Source organism: Mustela nivalis, assembly GCF_964662115.1.
Source record: "Mustela nivalis genome assembly, chromosome: 4".
NCBI lineage: Eukaryota > Metazoa > Chordata > Mammalia > Carnivora > Mustelidae > Mustela > Mustela nivalis.
This window is the reverse complement of record NC_139023.1, coordinates 158,619,774-158,636,820: the sequence shown is the minus strand read 5'-3', so window position 1 is coordinate 158,636,820 and position 17,047 is coordinate 158,619,774. Positions and strand designations below refer to the sequence as shown.

Sequence of the window (17,047 nt, the reverse complement as noted above, 5' to 3'; positions counted from 1 at the left end):
TTTAGACAGATGCGTAAGTCCAGCCTTAGGGAGCGCATAGGGAGGATGGTGTTGGCATTTCGGGGAAGGATGGAAGACTGGCCAGAGCAGTCAGGAAAGGCTGTATAGGTCAGAGGCATGGATGGACAAGTGCCTTGTGTCAGGGACCGTCAGCCTGGGATGCTGAAAGCCCTGAGCGTGGAACAAACTCGGACTTTAACCAAATGCATTTCCTCGGGGAGAGGAGTCCATGACATTTAAAAAAAAAAAAAAATTGAGCACCACTGCATTAAAGGAAGAGTACAAAATAGAGCCATTGGAGTGGGAAAGACACGCGGACAAGAAGCAGCAAAGAGGGGTGGAGGGAGGAGGAGACAGGAGGTGATGGAGTCCTTAGTCTGTGAAAAAGGACGGAAGGGAAGCAGGCTGCGGTGCGGTTGCGGAATGAGCTGAACCGGAGTGGCAGAGTGCCCCCCCCTTCCTCCCCTTCTGCCCAGGTACTTATACAAGCTGCGAGATTTGCACCGAGACTCTGAAAACTACACAGAAGCTGCCTACACCCTCCTCCTCCATGCCGAGCTTCTGCAGGTAAGTGGGTCAGGCGTGTCTTTTTCCACGGCGTGGAAGTCCCCTGTCCAAGCCCTTTGGGACCAAATCCTGCAGCTTCATGACTTTGGATGGGAAGGAGACGTATTCAAGGGAGATCCTTCTATCCAAGAGCACTCGTATGCCTTCTAAAGAGGCACCGCTTCTTTTCTGCTAGGGTGGGGAAAATGTCAGTTATCATTTGTTTAAAAATCCTTTGGAAGCAGAGCGCAGCTTACAGGCCTCCAGTAACTGACAATCTCATTGAAGAAACAAAATATACATTGATTAATGTATGTAAAAAATCATCGTAGAACTGCTGAGAGATGAATTTAGTAGCACTACCCTACTTATACTCTTACAGAGTCAGAGTTGTGTGCCAGGGATATAAATATACCTACGTGTCATGGATCCTGAGTCATGATTTCTAGCTCTGACCAGTCCACTAACTTTGCATTTGTGTATGAACTGTTCCTTCCACATCACAGTCTTGGAGCGGCTAATAGCTCACACTTCTCCCAGCAGTGACAGAAACTGCCGTTCCCCATGGTGCTCTTGGAACCTTTCCTACCCTCTTCTTTCTTCCCATTTTCCTAAAGGGAAAGCACCTTCACCCGGGTGCTCAGGTAAATACCTGTTGTCATCTTGTATTCACCCTCCCCCATCGAGGCAGAGCTAGAATCACAGACCTGTAGCGATTGTGAACTCCTCTCGCAATGCACATGCTTGCCTTTTTTATTTTTCGGCATGGGAACAATTAAGATCTAGTCTCCCAGAAAATGTGAAGTTTGTGGTACGGTATTGTTGTCTGTAATCACTGTGTGTTAGGTGTCTGACATTTATTTATGCTCTGGTTGTATTTGCCCCCTTCAAATAACATGTCCCCAGTGTCCCTGCCACCCTGAAGCTCCTGGTAACCACCGCTGTGCCCTCTGTTTTCATGTGTTTGGCTTTTTCTAGAGCCCACGTGGAAGAGCTACCAGGTAATCTTTGTCTTTCTCTGTCTGGCTTGTTTCACTTGTAGCACCCCAGAATGGCAGGATTTCCTTCATTCTCATGACTGAATGGAATTCTGTTGCATATATATCCTACACCTTCTTTATCCATTGTTGGACACTTAGGCTGTGTCCGTGTCTTGACTGCTGTGAACAATGCTGAGTGAACACGGGAGTGCAGACATCTTTTAGGGATCCTGATTGTCTCTTCTTTCTATCCACTTTTCTTCATCGTCTTGCTATTGTCCTGGTCCATTGTCTCTCCCCTGGAGCATGATGGTAGCCCCCATTAAATCTCTCTGTCGCCATTCTTGCCCCTAGCAATTAATTTTCTGGTATAATTTAATTTTTTTACTAAAATAAGGCATGTGCATTGTTCTTAGCTTTGTCATTAAGAACAGGAGGCCCCTGCCTCACCGAAGTGGTAGCCATTCACAATTCATGTTCAGGTTCAGGGCACTAATAAGCTTATTGCATTTGGGATGGTAGGAGAGCTTGTTGACCGGGGTCTGATCACAGAGAGACTCTGGTATGTCAGTAACTGTAGGTCCTTTTTGTCTCAGAGAGTTAAACTCTAGCTTGGCATAAAGTTTGAGGTGTGGATGCAGCTTTCCCCCACAGCTAGCTACTGAATTTAGGGGTGCTTTTTATTAAGTATTGTCCATATTTTCTTCATTGGGATAATATTCCATCTTTATCATGTACACAAGGCAAGTCTTTTACCAGATTGCATACACTTTTGCATGGTCTGAATGAGCTCTGTATGTTCACGCACCAGGACCACACTGTTTTGTGGTACGTTTCACTACCTGGTAGTTACTCTTCATTGCTGCTCTTTTTTCAGAGGTTTCTGCCCTATTTCTTTGTATTTATTTTTCCATGTGGACTTTGGGATCATGAAATTAAAACACTGATATAGGAAGAATTTCCATGTTTATGGAGTAGCATTTTCTTATCCAAAAACATGTTAGGACTTCCATTTGTTCAAGTCTGCTTTCCTGCTCTTCAATGATGTATTAAGCTTTCTTGTGTAGAAGTCTTGCATATTCCTTGTTATGTTGATTTTTAGGTATCTTTTCTTTTTTAATGTAATTATGGTAAAATACACAGAACTTAACATTCACTGTGAACAGTTCAGTAGCCTTAAGTACATTCCCCTTCTACCTGGATATCTTCTTTTTTTTTTTTAAGTGTTATTTATTTATTTGATAGACAGAGATCACAAGTAGGCAGAGAGGCAGGCTGAGAGAGAGGAGAAAACAGGCTCCCTGCTAAGCAGAGAGCCCCATGCAGGGCTCAATCCCAGGACCCTGAGATCATGACCCCAGCCGAAGGCAGAGGCTTTAACCCACTGAGCCACCCAGGTGCCTCCTGGATATCTTCTCATTTGGGGTTTATTCTAGTCCTGGTCTTACCTCTTCAACACGGTTATCTATTCCTGGGAACCCACCTCTAAATTTTTTTTTTTTATTTTTAATTTTTTTTATAAACATGTATTTTTATCCCCAGGGATACAGGTCTGTGAATCACCAGGTTTACACACTTCACAGCACTCACCAAAGCACATACCTTCCCCAATGTCCATAACCCCACCCCCCTTTTCCCAACCCCCCTCCCCCCAGCAACCCTCAGTTTGTTTTGTGAGATTAAGAGTCACTTATGGTTTGTCTTATTGCTTAATTTGTTAATTTTTATGCCGCTACTTAATTCTCTCATTATCTGTGATAGTTGTTCAGTTGGCATGCTATGTGAAGAAATGGATTATGAAGAATACAGTCTTTGCACACGGTCATAGTTTTACCCCTTCCTTCCCATTTTCATACTTCTAATTTTTTTCTTTCATCCTGTTGTCCGTGTGGTACCTTCAGTGCCCAGCAGGTGTGTTGGGCAGCCCTCTGCCCCCTTCACTACTGTTCACAGCAGTGCCTCACATGGTGGCTCATTTGGCGTTACTTGTTTTGAAACTGACATACATCTTATTTTGGGGGTGGGGCAATTTTTGTGTTTATTAAATAATCTAAATAATAATAATAATCTACGGCTGAATCAAAAATATATACAAATATGTCTGTGACTTTTATCGGCTGAATATTTGTTACATGGATCTCCTTTGGTTAGTTGATTTACTTAACTGACGTGTTACGTTCATCTCTTTTGTTCCTTTTGTTTGTTTTTCAGTGGTCCGATAAGCCCTGTGTACCCCATTTGCTTCAGAGGGACAGTTACTATGTCTATACCCAGCAAGAACTTAAAGAGAAGCTGTATCAAGAAATCATATCATACTTTGACAAAGGCAAAGTGAGTATTGGGCTGTATTAGGGAAAGGAAGAAATCGGCTACAGTGTTGCAGGGCAGTTCTGATGCTAACTACCCACAGTGAGCCCAGTTCCCTCAGGTTCAGGAAATAGCCCCCAGTCAGACAGCCCTCCCTTGAGACACCAGCCACAGTTCAGGGGTTTCTGGGCTACCCACATGGATCAGCAACTAACAGTAAATTTGGGGAGGGTATCCTGTGAACCCCTCAGATTTGATAATATGCTGGAACAGCTAACAAAACTTGGTAAAGTGCTGTGCTTACAATTACAGTTTTGTCTTAAAGGACGCAAATCAGGACCAGCCAATTGAAGAAGAACATAGGGCAAGGTCTAGGAACATTGCATATGCAGAGCTCCTGTGTCTTCTCCTGTGAGTGGATTTGGGGCACATTGGCTTCCTAGCAAATAGATGTTGAGAATTTCACCTGGGTCTCTATGCATAGTTTTTGTTGGGGTTTCATTTGAAGCCTTCATTTGTTGACCCTTTGGCCATGTGAGTGAACTCTGTCTCCAACAGCCCTCTCCTTCCTGGAGGTCTGGCTGATTCCATGTAGATCAGGGCTCTGATCTTCTGATCCCGTGGGCTGCAGTCTGGCAAGGCCAGCCCCATTCTGAGACCATCTCGAGGCCCACTGTGAGTTTTCACTAGTATAAATTCAGGTGTGGTCTGAGGGGCCCACCAGAAACAACAAAGACACTCCCCGTCACTGGAGAAATTCCAGGGGCTTAGAAGCTCCCTCACAGAGACTCAGGATAAAGACCACACAAATCCTTTATTTTAAAACAATGACTCATGACTTACTCTTTATTATTCCCATGTGTTTCATTGAATTTTGGTATTTTTAGTGGGAGAGCAAATGAATAGATAAATTAGGCTAACAAAAGTCAATAAAGATCAGTTATTCAGGACACTTAACCCAATGGAGGATATAATGGGCAGCCCAGACCCCGATTCTCCATAACCATAATTTTACTTTTTGAATACTGCTGAGTGACAGAAGCTAGCACCATGATTTTCAGTGCATTCTCTAGAGATTGTGGGCCAGCCCCTGGTGCACACCCCACACCCAGGCCACCACTTGCCTAACACCATAGATAGCAGGACACCTAATTAATTGCCCCAGGGGCTCTGAAAAAAGGTAAACATGTGAACTAGGCAGGAAGTTGTGGAGTCTCTATAGTCAGCTGGTCAGCATGACTAACTGAAAGGGTTTTAAAATAGGAAAAAAATATGGAAAGCGTCAGGGGAAGAAGAAAAAAAAAAAAAAAACATGCACTATCCAAACAAAACAGATCCTAAATTTGACTCATTTCAAAAGTCTGGAGAGTTCTTATGGACTGCCACTTCCAGCCACTATTCCTGATTTAACAGTGAACCTGTTTGTGAAATAAGTAAGTAAGCCCAAACAACCTTTGGAATGGGAAAGGATGTTTGCAAACGACATAGCCAATGCAGGGTTAGTATCCAAAATCTGTGAAGAACTTGTGAAGCTCAACACCCAAAAAACAAATAATCTAGTTAAAAAATGAGCAGAAGAAATGAATAGACATTTTTCCAAAGAAGACATCCAGATGGCTAACAGGCACATGAAAATATGCTCAATGTCACTCATCATCAGGGAAATACAAATCAAAACCACAGTGAGGTATCACCTCACACCTGTCAGAATGGCTAAGATTAACAACATAGGAAACAACAGATATTGGGGAGGATGCAGAGAAAGGGGAACCCTCATGCCCTGTTGGTGGGAATGCAAACTGGTGTAGCCACTCTGGAGAACAGTATGGAAGTTCCTCAAAATGTTAAAAATAGAACTGCACTATGACCCAGCAATTTCCTACTAGGTATTTACCCAAAGAATACAAAAGTACTGATTTGAAGGGACACATGCACCCCAATGTTTACAGCAGCATTATCAACAATAGCCAAGTTATGGGAAGAGCCCAAATGTCCAACCACGTTGAATGGATAAAGAAGATATGGGGTGGGTTTGTGTGTGTACACACACACACACACACACACACACACACACACACGTATACAATGGAATATTACTTAGCCTTTAAAAAGAATGAAATCTTGCCATTTGCAATGACATGGGTGGAGCTAGAGGGTATGATGCCAAGTGAAATAAGTCAGAGAAAGACAAATACTATATACTTTCACTCATATGTGGAATTTAAGAAACAAAATAGAGGAACATGGGAGAAGAAAAAAAGAAAGAGACAGATCATCAAACAGACTCTTAACTATAGAGAACAAACTGAGGGTTACTGGAGGGGTGATAGGGGGAAGGATGGGCTAGAAGGGTGATGGGCATTATGGAGGGCACTTGTTCTGATGAGCACTCGGTGTTTTATGTAAGTAACAAATCTCTGAATTCTACTCCTGAAACTAATACTATGCTATATGTTAACTAACTGGAATTTTTTTTAAAAATGAAAGAAAAAAAAATAATATAAGAAAAATAAGGTAGTGGGGCATCTGCGTGGCTCAGTGGGCTAAACCTCTGCCTTCAGCTCAGGTCATGATCTTAGGGTCCTGGGATGGGGCCCCACATCCAGCTTTCTGCTCAGCAGGGAGTCTGCTTCCTCCTCTCTCTCTGCCTGCCTCTCAGCCTACTTGTGGTCTCTCTCCATGTCAAATAAATAAAATCTTTAATATATATATATAAAATCAGGCAGATACTCATCATGATAAAGTAGCTACCATCTATTTAGTGCTAGTTACCGTTTTGAGTGATTTCCAGGCTTTTTTTCTAACTTAATTCTCCCTAAAACCCTATTGGGTAGGTATTATATCTTTTTTACAGATGGAAAATCTTGAGGCCCAGAGACCAAGTATATGTTGCTCACGGTCTTTGGTCTCGGTGCCCCTTGAGCTGCTCAAACATCACTGAGGATCCCAAAGAGCTTTTTTCCCCACATGGGTTGTATCTACTGATACAAGTATCCTTAGAAATTAAAGCAGAAAATCTTAAAATATTTATTTACTTGTTCTCTGAAGGAACTTTTTACTATGAATATAAATCACATTTATTGAAAATTACTATATTTTCCAAAAAATTCGTGCTATGAGTGGCATTGTTGGACATGTTTGACGATCCCTCCAGCATCTGGCTTGGTAGGAAGCAGCAGAATCCTCATATCTGCTTCCTGCATTCCGTCTCCTGTGGTATTACCCATTCGGTAGTTGTGGGAAACCCCTGCATGAGAGAACGAGGACTGAGAAAGACAAATAGTATTATTATTACTAAGAAGGGAATTGTGACCATAGGGACTCTGTGAGAGGATCTTGGGGACTCCCAGAGACCAGGGACCACACACTTTGAGAAACTCTGTGCCAGGCTGTCTCCCTATTTTTGACATAACTTAGTATTTGGTAAATGAGGAGCGAGCTTGACTTCTTGGATACTGTTGATGGGCTTCCTGCTCCAGGTCCCAGCTGATCTGGAACGGTTTCCATGTGGCACATTTCAGAGCCTTTTCCAAGGATCCCAGCCCTGAAATTTCAGAGGGGGTAAATTTGGCAAAGGATGATTTCAAAAGACTTAATTTTTAAATCTTTTTTACAACTCTACGTGAACTACGCCACATTCCTTCAGCAGCCAGAAACAGTGGGGCATAGTACCTGTTAATAAGAATCAAGTAGGGGGGCGCCTGGGTGGCTCAGTTGGTTAAGCAGCTGCCTTCGGCTCAGGTCATGATCCCAGCGTCCTGGGATCAAGTCCCGCATCGGGCTCCTTGCTCCGCGGGGAGCCTGCTTCTCCCTCTGACTCTGCCTTCCACTCTGTCTGCCTGTGCTCGCTCTCGCTCGCTCTCTCTCTGATAAAAAAAAAAAAAAAAAATAAGAATCAAGTAGGAAATTACCAGATGCTGTGTTATTACGAGCATCCACCTAAGAAACATTTTATGAAATATCAAAAGGAACAGAGGGCTCACTGTGGGATGCTAGCCTCAGATACCATATATCTCCAGTAAGCTGTGTCTTACACGGTCATTAGTGAACTTAAAATGTCATCAATACAAGAAACATCAATGTTTCTTAGGGCATCAAGTGTCCTAGCAAAAAGGCATTTTTCTTAAAACTCTTTGACTAAGCAGATGGTTTGGTCAGAGATAGGGAATCAGTGCTCAAAACTGGAGAAACAGTTTCCCAAATTTCATACAACAGCGTGGTTATTCTTTCTCTCAAACTACCTAATTCAAAGCGTGCGCGCATGCACACACACACAAACACACTCCAGAACCAGAACTAAGGCCCACACTAACTTCCTTTCTCCTCCAACAAGATTCACAAGCTCTCAAACCCAGGCTTTGGAGCGGGTCCCTCTCAGCTCTCAATGGTCTTAGTGCTTTGCCCTTTCAGTGCAGTATCGCTTTCTTTGGGACACATGGTGTTCTTCATGTTCTCACAGACAGAATTCTAGAACATGCCTCCTGGCAAAGCAGCCAAGATAGAGTAGCATTGTCATGTTAGAAGAAAAGGTTTAGTTGGTCCAAGAGGTGAGGCGTGGTGGGAATATTTGCAGAAACTCAACCACCTGCCTCCTTGGTCATTGTCAGCCACTCTCCCCTGGCTTTTGCAGACAGATCAGTGACTGCTTTGTTCTCCTCTTGTAACCCTCCTTTTGTTTTTTCCAAGATGTGGGAGAAGGCCATCAAACTGAGCAAAGAGCTGGCTGAGACCTATGAGAGCAAAGTATTTGACTACGAGGGCCTCGGCAACCTGCTGGTGAGTCCGGATCAGCATGGGGCAAGGGTCCGACAGCGGTGCCAAATTTGTGTTCGTGAAAATGTTTTTCTACTTTTGAGATAGTCAAGATAAACCGTGTTCTTTATAGTGGGAAAACAAACCTTGCTTGAAAGAAAAATGAAAAAAAGGCGAGGTCCTAAAGGTGTTATCATTATTCCTCTAAATTATCTCTGATAAAGGGCCCAGGATCCTTGCCTCCAGACCTCTCTCTCTTCCCTGTGCATTTTGTTTCCCTAGACCAGAGACCCTCCATATTCCTGACCCATCTCCTCTTCACCCTCTTGGTTACTCTGCCTCCTGTGAACACTGTCCATAGTTTAAGTATCTTCTGACATCTTCTGTCAGAATCACTCATTCTGTGGTCCCCATCCTCAGGGTCCTGCCAAATGAATGAACTGCCAATCTATGAGCCTTCTTTTTATTTTTTGTTTTTTGTATGTGTGTGTGTGTTTTGTTATACACATCTTGGTATGTTGTTAAATGCTTCTGCTGGATCTTGAGTCTCAAATTTTGCCTCCCTCCTTCTCCCAAAATGTCACTGTGGTGCTTACACACATTACAGTTCCATGAACTTCTGTGCCATGCCTGGCCACGGGCACAGACCAACTATTTAAAAACAAAACAGCAAAACAAAAATAACACTCTGAATGTCTAGTGGTAGGCCAACACACATTACATTTGATAGTTTTTAGTAGTGGAATCACAAAAGGTCAAGTTACCTGTTGTTACATATAATACAGTTGACCTTTGCACAATGCAAGGAGGGGAGTTTAGGGGAGCCAACCCCCAACACAGTTGAAAATCTGCATATAACTTTTGACTCCTCCAAAACTTAACTACTAATAGCCTATTGTTGACTATTGCTGACTAGAAGCCTTACTGATAACATAAACAGTTGATCAACACATATTTTGTATATGTATTATATACTGTTCTTACAATAAAGCAAGCTGGAGAAAAATGTTAAGAAATCTAAAGGAAGAGAATTCCCATACTATACTGTATTTACCAAAAATATCTGCATGTAAGTGGATTCATCCATTTTAAACACGTGTTGTTCAAGGGTCAAGTGTAGCTTCTTTGAGGGGATAGTCGTCACGATCACTTTGAAAACGCTTGCCCGTATGTTGTACAGCTCCTGCTATCATCACACGCAGAAAATCGCTTCTTCATTTCCTTAACTAAGTGGAGCGATTAGTGATACACCACGTTAACCCTGCTAAGGACGCGTGCTAGAAACCTTCACCTAAATAAACTTAGTAAATACTAAAGTGAGTAAATGGTCACAGGACCATTGTGAGAGGGGCCTAGGGACGTGCCCCGAAGGGTCTGGCTACCTATTTTGCTCTCTTTAAGGCTTACTCTCAGCTCTGGCCAGGAAACCTGTTCCCAAGGGAAGGATTAATGATAGCGCTGAGACCAGACACTGAAAAGCAGAACATCACCACCACCTTCTGGGCACTCGTAGCTGAACCAAGGACTTTAATCGAAACCACCTGTGTGAACCCGAAAGTTCTTTATCTTCTTTTCTCCTATATCTCTGTTTAAGTGCAGAATCTCAGATCTCCACGAATCTCAGAAGGGGCTTTTTAACCTTTTAGGGGTCCTGAACCCTCTTCAGAAAACTGGTGAGAGCTAAACACTGCCTTCCTTTACAGAGGAATGCACACCCCGTGTGTCTTCCCGCAGGCAATTCCGGAGATTGCCAGACCGTCCAAGGCTCATTCACAGACCCAGGTCCAAACCCTTCCATCCAAGAAAGGGATAGCTTCTTGGCCCACAGGATATTTTCCAAAGACTATTCATTTGCCTGTTGGCTCATGGGAAACAACAAAGCAAATAGTCTGATCTTCCCCACCCCTCAATGGTGCCCTTGTAACTTCCCTGTGGAATGTCTTGTTTTGTTTTCCAGAAAAAAAGAGCCTCGTTTTATGAGAACATCATTAAAGCAATGAGGCCTCAGCCTGAATACTTTGCTGTTGGATACTACGGACAGGGCTTTCCTTCTTTCCTCCGGGTAAGAAACCTCAGGGTGGTCCTCCGAGCCATTAAGCCGTGCAGTCTGAAGGAGGGTCAGTCTTCATTTCTTCTCCAGATGGGCCTCATGTGTTAGCAGCTGAAGGCCCGCGTCCTCACTGTGGGAGGCTGGGGAGGGGAGCCACTTCCTGCGTGGCCCGCCTCTTCACTCCGCACCCCAGCCTCCGGTATTCTGGCAACTCCTTTGTAAAATGGCTTTTCCCACGTGGAATGAAAAAGGGAAAGAGAACCGTCACCTCCATGGGTCTGCTGCTGTGGCTCAGGCTGGAGAAAAGTGTGGATTGATGTATTTAGTTGTTTGTTTTATTTCCAGCCTGAGCTGGTTGGAAAGCAAATATCCCGAGGAAAAGAGTACAAAAGTTTCACAAAAATAAAAACAGGTGTTGTAATATTGAGAAGGACCATGTTATTCTTCCTTCTCTAAATTTTCTATAACATGATACCGATTTTAAAATCTACAAAACAAATAAAATCTGATTTTTTTCCCCCACACACAAAAAAGGAAGTCTCTGTAGAGCTGGCTGTGTTTAAACATATTATCCATTTTCCTTCCCCTGATTTAAGAAAAAGGGAGAAAAGAAGTACTTTACATTCCTCATCGTGCCCCAGGAGGAGGTAACTCATCCATTCAGTAACTATGTAGCAAGTGCCTGCTGTGTGCCAGGCACAGATGAGGCAGATTCCAGTCAGATAAGGTCCTTACTCTCGGAATTCACAGCCTCACTGGTGTAACCGTAATTAAATAATCACGCCAACGAATGGAGATTGAAACTGACCAAGACGGGTAGTCTGTGCTCTAAGAGTTGGTTAACCAGGGAGTAGTTATCAACTAACATAAAAACTTACGTTCACGGGAAAAAAAAAATTGCACATGATTGTTTAGTATTTATAATCACCAAAGACCGAATGCAGCTCACATGTCCCTCCACTGGTGAAGAGATAAATAACCTGTGGGATCGCTGTGCGATGGCATACAACTCGGTCATAATCCACACAAGCACATGGATGAGTCTCGGATGCACTGTGCCGAGTAAAAGATCTTAGACCAGGAAGTCCACGTCCTCTTTGATTTTATTTATATGGATCTGGCCAGACCGACACTGAACGGCAGGGGTGGAAAGTGGACGAGTGGTCGTCTCATAGCAGCGGGGGAGGGTTGGGCTTCAGAGGCACAGAGAAATTTTGGCTGGTGGTGAAACTGTTGTGTATCTTGACTGTGATCATGGTGATGTTTGTCAGAATTCAGAGAATTTACCCTAAAGATAGTAAATTTAAAGATAGATTTTACTGTATGTAAATTACGTTTTGTTGTTTTTTGTTTTTTTTTTTAAAGAGTTGGGAAAGACTTCCTAGGGAATTTCTGCTTCAGCTGCAGTATGAAAGGCGAGTTTGGAGTCTCAGAGATAAAGGTGGTAGGAAAAAGGCATTGCAGGCAGAGGAAGTGGTGGGCAAGCTCATGGCAATGCCTGGGAGTGGAAGTCCAGTCCAGCGGGAGCAGAGCATGTGGGGCTAGTAGGGAGCTGAGGCATGAAGTGTGGGGACAACATGCAAGACAGGCTGTGAGGTTGCTGTGGCTGTGTTGACGGCACCCAAGAGCAGGAGGGAGCCATTGCAGATTGTGTGTGTTAGCAAAGTCATCATCTGGCTGGTACGGACAAGGCTGGACATGTACAGATAAGCCACTTAGAGAACATTACAGATGTTGAGGGAAGGGAGGGCCGGACATCCTAGGCAAGTGGCTTTAGAGAAAAATGGAAAGATTTCGGATAATAAGGTAACAGTATTTGATGATTTTTCTTGGGACACGTGGGTGAGGAAGAATGGAAGTGGCAAGAATGGTTTCTAGATTTCTGGCTGCCTAACTGGAAGGACATGGAGCCATCCAGTAAGACAGCAATACTGGAAAATAGAGTCACGGTAGAGAGATTCAATCCATTCATTGAATAAACATTTATTGAACTCCTGCTCTCTGCCTTGCTGTATTATAGGCATGGGGGCACACTCCAAATCAAGCCAAATCCTTGAAATTATGGAGCTTATATTCTAGTTTAGAGACCTACAAAAAGTAAGTGAAGCATTTAGTGTGTCCGATGGCCTAGGACAATGCCTCACCCCTTGTAGACACTCCATGTGTATCATGGAGAAAATGTCGGGGCGGGTGAAGAGAGAGGCAGGTAATGGGGATGGAGTTATACATTTAGGTGGAGTGAATAGGAAAAACATCAGTGAGAAAATGCCATTTAAGCAAAAACCTGAAAGAAGTGAGGTAGCAGTCAAGAGACGCGACGGGGGTCTAGGCAGTGAGGACAGCGGGTTCGAAAGTGTGAGGCCGGAAGAGCATGAAGAAGAGGACAAGTCGAGAAGGGGGGCAGGTGGCTCGGGGTCCCGGATCGCAGATGGCCTTTCAGATCTTTATATGTTCTAAGTGAAAGTCTGGTTGGGGCCACACTCCACGTGAGGTAATGTGGGACATCCAGCAGATGGGAGTCGGCAAGTTCACGCACGGACCCGGAACTCAAAGGAACGTTCCAGACTGGATGTAAAACTGGTGGGTTGTTCGCGTGTGGAGGAGAGAGCGCAGGGAGAGAGGGTGGAGCACCAGGAGGAGAGGGTCTGGGAAGGAGCCTTGCAGTAGCTTCTAGACTGAGACTGGTGGTCAGTGTCGGTGCTCTAGTCCTCATAGGGCAGTGGTGGCTGCTGGGCATTATGTGGGTGACTGTGGTGTCCCGCGAAATAGGGGATGTGAGCTGGAGACGGCACTGGTTTGAGCAAAGGTTAGACTTTCAAGTTGAAAATGGGGGGGGTTTCCATCATCAGCTATTTTTTTTTTTTAAGATTTTATTTATTTGACAGGCAGAGAGAGGGGGGGGGCAGGCTCCCTGCTAAGCAGAAAGCCCAACATGGGGCTTAATCCCAGGACCCTGGGATCATGACCTGAGCCGAAGGCAGAGGCTTTAACCCACTCAGACACCCAGGCGCCCCCAGCTATAGGATTTTGACTGAATTACATAGCCTCCAAGTTGTCTGATGTGTGAGTTAGAGAAATACCGCCCACATCGCAGAGCTGCTTCGGAATTAAATAAATAGCATGGAGGAGCGCACTGTAAACTATAAAGTGGTGTGTGGATGTTAGGTATTGTCACTATGTGCAGGAAAATATAAAAGCCTCTGCATAGTGTAACTTCCGTGCCCTTCTGTGTTATGGGCCATTTCCCCAGACTCAGAATATCCAGACTCGTGTCGTCCTCTTCCCTCCCTGCCACAGCCAGGCCTCCCTCCCTCCCCATTTCCGTCAGTGGCACCGCTGCTCCTCCTGCTCTGGGCCAGCAAGCTCAGAATCCTTGGTGATTCTCCCCCATCTTCTTTGCCCTCCGCCAGACACCAGGGTCAGACACCAGAAGGTTCTCCTCCTCCTGTTCAGTCCTGCTTGGGATTCCTACAGTTGGACACACACCCACTTTGCGCTGAGGTTGTCTACACTCGTGGTTCTGTCCTGTCACTCCCTCCTTCCAGAACCTCCAGTGGATTCCCCGGGCTTTGGGAACTGGTGCCTGCCTTTCAGTGTTCGGGCTCATCTTAGCTGATCTTCTGCTTCAGTCCCATACTTTCTGCCCTGTGGCCCTGTCCTTCCTTTCACTCTTCCTGCTGGTTGCCCTCCCCTTCTCTTTCCCTCTCCTTACCGTGTCCATTCACCTGGGCACAGTCAATGCCACATTTTCCTGGAAGTCCCTCTTTCAGTCTGTGCTAGCCTGTGTTTACCTTGTGCTTGTCTGCTTCCGTTCCCATTGTTGTCCACATCCTACGATTAGTGCTGCCTTACCCTCTGCTTCCTTACCGGCCACAGCTTTGCCCTAATGATGGAAATGCATAAAGATATTCATCTTTCCCACCTTGGAAAAATCTCATCATCTATTCCAGAAGACCTGGCAGTTTTTCCTGCCATCGGTGTTTATCCTACAAGGTCTGTTGCCTTCCTGTTACTTACATCAACTATCATACTTTCTTGTTTTCTGTTTCTGCCCACCAGAAGGTGAGTTTTGTGAGAGTAGGTTCATCGTTATATCCCTAGTGTCTTAGCATTATCTCCTGTTTGTCCAATACGTATTTGCTAGAGGAATGGACAGGTGATTTAAAAAAAAACATTTTCCAGGACAATATGGGCCCAAGGTTAAAAAGCAGATCCTGTATGGGCTGCCAATGCTGAGTACTCATCTGAGCGATCATCGGATGGCAGGAGCCTGGCTGCGTTTGAATTTGCGGGGGCAGCAGCACTCTGAGTCAAAGTACTCCCATGCCTGGAGCCTAGGAAATTTCTTTCTAAAAAAAAAAAATCCAATTTCATTAATTTTAGTAAACAGAAAAGGAATGTAGATCAGAAGGGAGAGAATAGGATTCGGAGCAGTTGTGTTCTGTGAGCCTTTGACATTGCTGTCCATAGGGATTTTCAGGATTGCCGAGGAACTGCTCTGAATTATTCCTGCTCCCTGTTAATGGAGAGTTGTTGTGTGGAGTCTCTTCCTAACTTTGCTCTTCTCCAAGTCAGCCCCAATCCGAGTGCTGGTCCACAACCCAGATCATGATAAGACAAGGGCTTGTCTTGCTACGAAAAAAATCAACTAAATTCAGCGTTGTGCCTGGTGACATCGTGGGTCTACATTAGGGCACAAGCTCATCTCCCTGTGGGTCGGTGCAGATCAATTACAGACCACGCTCTGGTACAGTGGTTGCTGCTGGGCGCATAGTAGGTGTTCAGTGAGAATTTCTGGCAGAATACCCTTTGGCCAGGGAGGGCTGTAGCTTCCTGAGCTACAGGATCCCCAGTCGCCCCTTCACTCTTAATATGTCCTCAGTCCCCTTGCTGTATCTGACCTGCAGAACAAAATCTTCATCTACCGGGGGAAGGAGTATGAGAGGCGAGAAGACTTCAGCCTGAGGTTGCTGACCCAGTTCCCCAATGCCGAGAAGATGACCAGCACCACGCCCCCGGGAGAGGACATCAAGTCGTCCCCAAAGCAGTGTATCCTCACCTTGGAGAGACGTGGCCCAACCCAGCCACAGAAGCTCAGGGTCCAGTTCTGTCTCTGCACACGGATATGCCCTGCCCTCTGACCACTCACGTAACCTTCTGACTCAGTTTCCCATTCTGTGTAAAAGCTTTGGGACGCTGATGTCCTTAGCTTATGGTTATGAAGTAAAGGAGAGAGATGATAAGCAAATCTTGAATATGAAAGGATATGTTTTATAGCCGTATGGGGAGCTTGAGAAGGACTGTTCAGGATTCTGGATTCTGGAGAAAGATGTATAGCTTTTCTTTTGTAACATTCAGTGACTTACTGAATAACATTGAATAACTTAACTGAAAAATTACATGCTTTCTTAGAAAAAAAGAACAAACACTAAGAGCTCTATAACAAAATTATCTTTAAAACTTTTTTCATGTGTTTTGTGCTAAAATAAAGATACTCCAACACTGAACACTATTCAAAGAGATGTAGATAAGCCAAAGCTGGTGTGACAGGGTAGATAAGAGAGCAGGCTCTGGAGCCAAGGTGCCTGGGTTCGAGTCTCAGCTCTGTTACTTACTTTGTCCCTTTGAGCAAGTTCCTTAATTTCTCTGTGCCTCAGTTTTCCCATCTGTAAAATGGGGATGATGATCATCCTTCTCACAGAGTTCTTGTAAAGATTGAGTAAACATTTGTCAAATATTAGAACAGTGCCTGGTACATAATAAAAATTCAATATGTATTGGCCATCATTATACGTATAGGTTGGTAAGTAACTATAGAAAGATTGACAATAATAATAATAGACCTGTAGACAGGCACACCTTTAAGAGAAGAGCAGCCTGTTAATACATAGCAGATGCTTGGGAAGGAATGGTCTTCCAGGATAAATCCTTGTTTGGGTTATGTGGGTTCAGAAGACAGTGGAGATGTTTTCGTGGTGCGGGAATGACGAGGTCTTCAAGAACTAGATTTAGGATTTCCTGTCGCTGGGCCCTCAGTCCTTTCTGCCTGCCCTCGTGGCCTTTACCAAACGGCTTCCCTTCTCCAGGCCCTTGGTTTCTCATCCATGAGATGTGAGTCTCTTTTCCCCAAATACCCAGTAGCGCTTCTGGGAGGCTCAAAGTCGGAACGAGGTCATTTCTGTGAAAACGTTCTGTCAGCTAGACCAGGTAACACGCAGCCCGGTGATCCTCAGATTTTGTTATAGGTGAGACTCACCACGGAGAGATTCTCATTCAGCCATTGGGAGTTCTTATCGTGCATCCTGCGAGCGTCCATGTGGTTCTGGTGCCCGAGGCCGCGCACCACCCTGAGATGCTGGCAGTCACTCTTTTGTCCTCACCGAGGGCCTTCACCTCAACTTTAAATGCTCTA

The 17,047-nt window shown here is 44.6% G+C and overlaps 1 protein-coding gene across 2 annotated transcripts in view; it reads left to right on the top strand.

Moving 5' to 3' along the window:
* Positions 1-17,047, top strand: part of DOCK5 (dedicator of cytokinesis 5) — a 214,033-nt gene that overhangs the window by 171,397 nt on the left and 25,589 nt on the right. For both annotated transcript variants that reach the window (XM_082729217.1, XM_082729216.1), the window contains exons 37-41: positions 477-567; positions 3,738-3,857; positions 8,520-8,609; positions 10,543-10,647; positions 15,543-15,684. In XM_082729217.1, coding sequence (XP_082585343.1) covers positions 477-567; positions 3,738-3,857; positions 8,520-8,609; positions 10,543-10,647; positions 15,543-15,684 — 548 coding nt within the window. The remainder of the gene's footprint in view (positions 1-476; positions 568-3,737; positions 3,858-8,519; positions 8,610-10,542; positions 10,648-15,542; positions 15,685-17,047) is intronic.